Source organism: Helobdella robusta (assembly GCF_000326865.2).
Source record: "Helobdella robusta unplaced genomic scaffold HELROscaffold_42, whole genome shotgun sequence".
NCBI lineage: Eukaryota > Metazoa > Annelida > Clitellata > Rhynchobdellida > Glossiphoniidae > Helobdella > Helobdella robusta.
In genome coordinates this window covers 355,009-363,055 of record NW_008704981.1, presented here as the reverse complement: position 1 = coordinate 363,055, position 8,047 = coordinate 355,009, and the positions used below count along the sequence as shown (strand labels likewise).

General features: G+C 33.7%; 1 protein-coding gene across 1 annotated transcript; it reads left to right on the top strand.

Annotated features, from left to right (window-relative positions):
• Window positions 1-804: 804 nt before the first annotated feature.
• On the top strand, window positions 805-5,728 carry HELRODRAFT_193072 (hypothetical protein; the record flags this gene model as incomplete). The annotated part of the gene is made up of 9 exons (XM_009025509.1): window positions 805-1,093; window positions 1,354-1,666; window positions 1,890-2,005; window positions 2,391-2,444; window positions 2,819-2,950; window positions 3,626-3,740; window positions 3,884-3,978; window positions 4,213-4,306; window positions 5,650-5,728. Exons 1-9 carry the CDS (start codon window positions 919-921, stop codon window positions 5,726-5,728), a joined length of 1,173 nt encoding a protein of 390 aa, XP_009023757.1. The 5' UTR covers window positions 805-918.
• Between the last annotated feature and the right edge of the window lie 2,319 nt (window positions 5,729-8,047).

Sequence of the window (8,047 nt, the reverse complement as noted above, 5' to 3'; positions counted from 1 at the left end):
GGGAACTTTGATTTATAAACTCTTACGTTAACTTGTGCACGAATACTAACACTATCATCATCACTACCATTATTATTATTATTATTATTATTATTATTATTATTATTATTATTATTATTAACTGCAAAAAAACTGTTTAAAGGTTTAAAGAGTGTTGTTGAAAAATAATTTGTTGTCTGTCACGGCGGGTGATTTCGGATTCATTTTTCAATTTATTAATTCATTCATTCTTTCGTTCATTCCTTCATTTATTTCTTCATTTATCCATTCGTTCGTTCGTTCATTCATTCATTCATCCAATCAAAAAATAGGACACTCTGCAAGAAATTTTTTATAGTCAATGAAACTCAATCATTGATTGAATGAGTTAATGTATAAATGTATAATACCAAGCGCAGTTGCCATGTTCAAATGTAAAGAGATCCACACACGAGTGTGTATGTGTGTTTGTTTGTGTGTGTGTGTGTTTGTGTCTGTGTATAGGAGTGTGTGTTTTTGAGTGTATAAGTGTGTTTGCGCGCGTGTGTACGCGTGCGTGAATGCGTGTGCGTGCGTGCGTGCGTGTGTGTGCGTGTGTATATGTGTGTGTGTGAGAGAAAGAGAGAGAGAGAGAGAGAGAGAGAGAGAGAGAGAGAGGGAGAGAGAGAGGTTTGTCATGGTCAATGCTAATAACATTTGAAGTATCAATACACAAAGTCAACGCCAAATGATTGCGTCATTTGTTTACATGTTGTTGTTTACATTTTAGTAGCGGCCAATATTTGAAAATATAAATAAATAAATGAATAATCAAATAAATAATAATAATAATAACAGAAGAAATATAACTGATGTTTCGTCTTTTGTAGTTATTAATATTTTTATCATTCGTATTGTTTGCTGGTAATTTTATTATTACAGTTATTATTTTAATTAAAAATGAATTTTTTACAAATTTTAACGCTCTTAACGATTTTTCTGGCAAAATCGAAAATTTTTGGCAAAACCGATGGCGAAGAGGAAAATTCGGAGGCGAGTCGCAGCGACATGTCGCTAGCGGGACAGCTGCCAATCGTCAACATACTATCTAAGCAACCTATGGCCAAACATCCAGGTTTATATATGTTTGATGAATGGATTGATGGATTGAATGATTGATTGATGGATTGGTGGATGGATGGATGAATGGATGGATGGATGAATGAATGAATGAATGAATGAATAAAAAAATGGACGATGAATAAATGAATGGACGATGCATGATTGCATGAACGAATGAATTGATTAATTATTTAACAAACGAACGAGCAAACAAACAAACGAACAAACAAACAAATAGACAAACAACACCACAAAACCACCGCTAACAAACAGACGAAATCCTAAAAGACATCAGCAACAGCATCAACGACAACAACAACAACAACAATGACAACAAAAACAACAACAATAACAACAACAACAACTACAACAACGATAACAACAACAACAACAATAACAACAACGATAACAACGACAACATCAACAACGATAAATTCTCTCTGTGGACAAAAATTGCCTTCAACAAAAAATGTTACGGGAACATGTGCTACAGCTACAGTCTCTCAACCGTTCCAGTGGAAAATTTGAAAGACGCCCTGGATAAATGCCCCCCGGAAACTTGGCTCCTGACGATCCTGAATTATAGGTGTCATTGTTGTTGTTGTTGGTGGTGGTGTTGTTGTTGTTAGTGGTGTTGTTGTTGTTTTTGTCAGGGTTAAGGCTGATGTTGTTGTTGTTGATGGAGCTGCTTTTGTATTCTTTTCGTTTCGTTGTTGTATTTATTATTGCAACTGTGTAAGTGGCGGTAGAAGTAGCCACAACAGCAGCAGCAGCAGCAGTATTATTAGTAGTAACCGCAACATTTCTAGGATTCAAAAATCAGTGGAGAAGCTGATGAGGCAAGATTACGATTTTAAGGAGAACGTTATCCTGTCAATGCTGTACGTTGGGGAGTGGGACCAGTGGATCGTTAATGATGACATCAGTGAGTAAGACGACGACGACGATGATGATGATGGTGATGATGGTGACGATGACGATGATGATTGTAATGATGATGGTGATGATGATGATTGTGATGGTGACGACAATGATGATGATTGTGGTGATGATGATGATCTTGATGCATCTAAAGATGATGATGATTGTGATGCAGCTGACGATGATGACGATTGTGATGATGATGATTGTGATACAGCTGATGATGACGATGATGATGATGATTGCGGCGATGATAATGATCGTGATGCAGCTACTAGTGATGACAATGATAAAGAGGATGAAAAAGGATGAAGAGATTAAGTTGATGGTGAAAACTCAAAATCAACCAAAATATTTAACCACAACTACCTTTCTTTCTTTAATTTTAGCAATTTTACTCTCTTATGAGAACTGGCTACGCGGTTTCAAACTACTGAATGATGGTCAGTGCGCCTATCTATCTGGGAAGGAAAAAAATAGGTGGATGGTGGGCTCTTGCCAGGGTGATTACAAAATCATCTGCATGAAGTGTCGGTTCATGTTTCTTTTATTTCTGATTTTTTTTCTGTGAATGTCTCAAATTTTGGTCTCATTTTTGTCAATTAACCAAATGAACTAAGGACAACATAGCTCATAGAAGCGCTGAGACAAAGCGAAAAATAAACTACCACTTAGGAAACCACAACAAAAAACAACAGCAACATCAACAACAACAAGCACAAACAACGACGAACAACTTAACCACAACCAAAGCTTACATACAAAAACCACCAGAACAAACCTCAAAATTTACCTAAACCACCCAACACCATTGCAGTGAGATGCAGTGCCATCTGGATTGAAGTGTCTGATGGGACGATTTCATATGAGAACAGCATCTACAAGTCCGGTGTGGAGAGCTTGGAGAATTGTAAGCTGCTCTGCGAGTTATCTGGTGCTTCTTGCATCGGTGAGGACAGTTTTCACTCTCAGTTGATTAATCGCTCAATAAATAAATTAATCGATTGATTGATTAACCAATTTGCTAACTAACCAATTTACCAGCCAACCAACCAACCAACCGACCGACCGACCAACCAACCAATTGATCAACCAACCAATCAATCAATCAATTGATTAACCAATCGTTAGGCGTGTATATCTCTCATTACAACCAGTGCTGGTTACTGGAAGGCCTAGGTAGAGCCGAAGGAACCAGAGGAACCAAAACATTTCATCTCAAGTTTACTGATAAAACTTGTCTATCACAGAAGAAAGATGGTTTGTTTTACTTTCTCTTTTTGTCTTTCTCTCTCTCTCTCTTTCTCTTACTCTCACTTTCTCTCTCTTTCTTTCTTTTTCTTTTTGCAGGCTAATTGGCATCACCATTAATGTCTCCTTGCCAGCTCAGATTTTTACTGTCTTTCATTCATTTTCTCCAGTGCTATTGTCGTTTTTATATCATTTTTCCTCTTGTTCTCTTTCACTCCATCTGTCTGCTTCTTTTCGTTTCTTCTCTCCATCCCTTTCATTCTTTCATCCCCTCTCAAATTTCCAACCTCTCATTCGTTCAACCCCTCTTTTAAATAACAAAATTATCAGCATCTTTTTCTATCTTCACTATCATCATCATCATCATCCCTAGCATCGAATGTAGCAGCCACTGACACAGCAGCAGCAGCAGCGATAGTAGCTGATGACGTCACAGTGCTGGGAGACGAAGATGAAGGAAACGACAGACCGGATGAACTTCTAATTAGGTCAATAATAGGAATAATAATAATGGTTTTTTCACTCAATTTTTTACTTAGAGTTTATCACCAACACACACACACATACAAACAAACAAACACACACGCACACGCACATACAAACACACAAAATTATCCCGCCATTTTTTCAGGTTCAAGAGGTCGAATGAGACAGCTGTGACCGAAGGCATTGTGGAGATTGTTCCAGCCGGTGGAATACACAATGATGACATGGAAAAAAAATCAAGTGTGTTTGTGTATGTCTACGTACGTATGTACGTGTGGGTTTTTTAGTTTGTCTGTCGGTGTATATGTATGTGTGTTTTTGTGTGCATGTGTGTGTGTGTGTGTATTTGTTTGTTTCTTTTTATGTTGTTGAATGCGCATGTAATAGAATAAAAAATGATGACGATCATGGTGAGCATGTTAACGACGATGATGACGATGATGATGACGATGGCGATGATGATGATGATAAAAGGTCTGGAAGGCCTGATGATATTGAACATCATCATCGGTTGTGCCTATGCAGCAGTTCTCATAGCATACAAAGTTTTACTTTTCTTATACGGAAGGTAAGATCGTGAAAGAATGAATTAATGAATAAATGAATGAATGAATGAACGAACGAACGAACGAACGAATGAATGAATGATAAATAAATGTATGAACGAATAGCAAAATAGTTGATTCAATACAAAAACAAATGAAAAGAAAACTAATAAAACTGAATAATGAAATAAAATTTGTTTTTTCATTCTTCAGAGTGAAGAAACGGACTGAGGAAGAATAACTATGTTAACCAGTCATCCTTAATATGAATCCATGTTGCTACAGATTTTAGTTAACCTGCCGATAGACAAATTCATTTTATCGATAAGAATTAATTCTATTTAATGACTAAGCAATTAATTTAATTAAGAAATTTGACAAGATTTTATTGTAAATTTAAAAAATGTGTTATTTTGCCATTTGTTTGTTGTTGATTTTTATTGATTTATAATAAAAAAGGTGTTTAAAGTTTGAAAAATTAATCGGTTCTCATGATTATTATTATTCTTATTATTTTGACAATTAAATGAATTTATTATTATTAATTGTTCTTCTGGTTTTGTTATTATTAAGTTTCATCATTTCAAAAATATATCGTCGTTATTATTATTATAATTATCATATTTTGAAGAAAAAATTGTAAAACACACAAACACACGTGATAAACATACAAAAATGAATCATACCACAAATGCTGGCCCTCAATGTTCGCCCCCGCTGAAAATGTAAACTTTTTAAAAATCTGTTTTTTTTCTTGAAAGGACATTACTTCCTTGGCATTGCTAGGGTAAAAAGTGTATGAAAGTTAAAGGTGAATGATTCAATGAAATAGTGAATGAAAAGATGAATAAATGATTGAATGAATGAAAAGATGAATATATGAATTAGTTAAGAGATTAATTAATGAATGAATGGATAAACAAAAATAAACAATCGCATGGATAGGTGCATGGATTTATTCTGAGTGAATGACTTAATGAATGAATAGACGAATGAAAGAAAGAATGAATCAACGAATGAAAGAAAAAAAATGAATGAATGAATAATTAGATGGATGAATTAATTAATTAGATGGATGAATTAATAAATGAATTAACGTAACAAAACTGAATGATGAAATATAAATTTGTTATTCATTCGACAGAGTTAAGAAGAGACAGACAGATAGCTTATATGAATTTGTGTATGATTCAAATAAATTTTATCGGGATTGATTCCATTTTTGAAATGATTAAAATTTTTGCCGACCGAAAAATTTGTTTTATTTTGTTTTGTTATCATTTTTCTACTGTTGGTTGTGAATTTTTGATAGTTTAAAATAAAATAACTCGTTTTTCTATCGTGATCTCGTAACTTTCGTCGTCAGATGGTTCACCATTGCAAGTAAGAAAATTTGGAACCTTGGCTTAATGCTAGTTGAACTAGAGATTGGATTATGGAAGTAGCATTAGAAAAGTTGCTAAAAATTTCAAAGAAACAATTAAACGACAATGGAGATCAAACCAAAATGAGGAAGAAGACGAAGAGGCACCCAGCCAAGAAGTTATATCTACAGGGAAGGCATGCCAGGAAACTAACATATAATTTTATTCAATTCGTTAGGACAATGAAGAATTGTTTAAAGTTTCTAAGTTCATTGAATTTTTGGTTGAATAAATATAACTTTGAATAAACACAAGAACAGAATAAACATGATTTTGTTTTACTCGTAAAAACAATTTTTGAATATCGGAATAGTTGATGTTGAGTTTTTAAGAAGGAACTGTTCAGAGAAAGAGAACAGTCTCTTCAGGACTGTATCTGCATCTCATCAAGTTGATGATTCATTCTTTTGTTCGTTCGTTCGTTCGTTTGTTCGTTTGTTCGTTCGTTCGTTCGTTAGTTCGATCGTTCTTTCGTCCACTCTTTCAATAATTCAAAGTAGTATTAGAGTAGTAGAAGTATTAATGCAGCATCAGCAGGACTGGTAGTTATAGTATAAGGTGTAGGAACGTAGATTATAATAAAATAAACAAACATTAACAATAATAACATTAATGACATACAGAGCAGTAAAATAACAAATAAATAAACATAAAAAACGAAAGGTATCAACCGGCCAGCCGACCAGTGAGAGCAGACTTCCGCCAACGAGACCCATAACTCTCCTTCAAATGCCGACACCTCATTGGCTGGTTAATGCAGATCAGGTGAAACCTCATTGGCCGGTTAATGTAGGTCAGGTGACCATTCGTGACCTAGTTACATGTCATTAACGTTCGGTCATTGTTATTTCAACGGAACGTCTGATCGTGTGGCGTGTGTGTGTGGGTTTGTGTGTGGGTTTGTGTGTGTTTGTGTGTGTGTTTGTGTGTCTGTGTCTGTGTGTCTGTGTCTGTGTGTGTGTCTGTGTGTGTGTGTGTGTCATGATGAAAATGCAAACAACCATAATAATGAATAAGCATGAATATATCATGAATATATCATAAATACATCTTTGTATGATACCTTGTTAACGTACAAGCAAACCTGATGAACATGCAAAAATTATTTTCAAACACACACACGCACATACACACATACAAACGCACACATACACAAACAAACAAACACACATACACATAGAAACACACACGCGCAAACATACAAACATACGCACACACACACAAATGCTTTAAAGCAGGCAACCTTACTCGTAAAACCAACATTTCAAAATAGCATTTCCATCGCGTTAAATTCATTTTACAGCCGGAACTAAAATAACAAGAATAAAAAGTGAAATAAACAATAATAATAATAAAAACTGATATTAACAATAATAATAATGATAATATAATAATAATAATAATAATAATAAATGGTAGAGTAAATAAGAAAAAAATCAAAAAATGTTGAAATTCTTACACACATAATAATTACGCTCTGAATGTTTGAGTGTAAAAAATGGAAAAAAAAGAACATGACGTGAAGGAAAAAAAAATAAAAAAATTGGGAAACGAAAGAGCTGAAGAGAGAGAGAAAGACAGAAAAAGAGAGAGAAAGAGAGAGAGAGAGAGAAAGAGAGCAAACAGCAAACAAAGACTGAAAAAAGACAAAGAGAAAGTGAAAATGATGAAGAGAGAGAGAGAGAAAGAGAGAGAGAGAGAGAGAGAAATTAGAGTCCATTGAAATTTTAATATTGTATTTTCTATTGATTTTGTATGTCATTTGGTAGATGGATGCGTAGTTCGTACGCTGATGATGATGATTATGAAGGTGAATAACAATAATAACAAAAATATTATATTGACAATGTTATTATTATAATAACAAAAATATTATATTGACAATTTTATTATTATTTTTCTTATTGCTTTTTATTGACTTTTCGTTTCTTGTTGATTCTGAGTTCGATGGAAGTCAGCAGTCATTGCGACTGAAATTTAAAAAAAACTCAATGCCAATGTGGATGTTATTGTTAACGCCAGTAGAAGTAGTAGCCACAGCAGTAGCAATAGTAGCAGCAGTAACGTTATTAACAATAATAATAATATTATAAATAAGGTTTACGTTATAGAAGTATTTTTAAGTTATATTTCTATTCTTATTGTTCTAGTTCTTATAAATTTTCCATTTCTTCTTATTCATTTTTTTTCTTCTTTCTTCTCTTCTTCTTTTTCTTCTTTTTCTTCTTCTTCTTCTTATTATAATTATTATTATTATTATTATTATTAAATATAAATGATATTTATATACAGGCATAATTCACATTGTGTATTTATCACTGGATTCTGCTGAATACATAA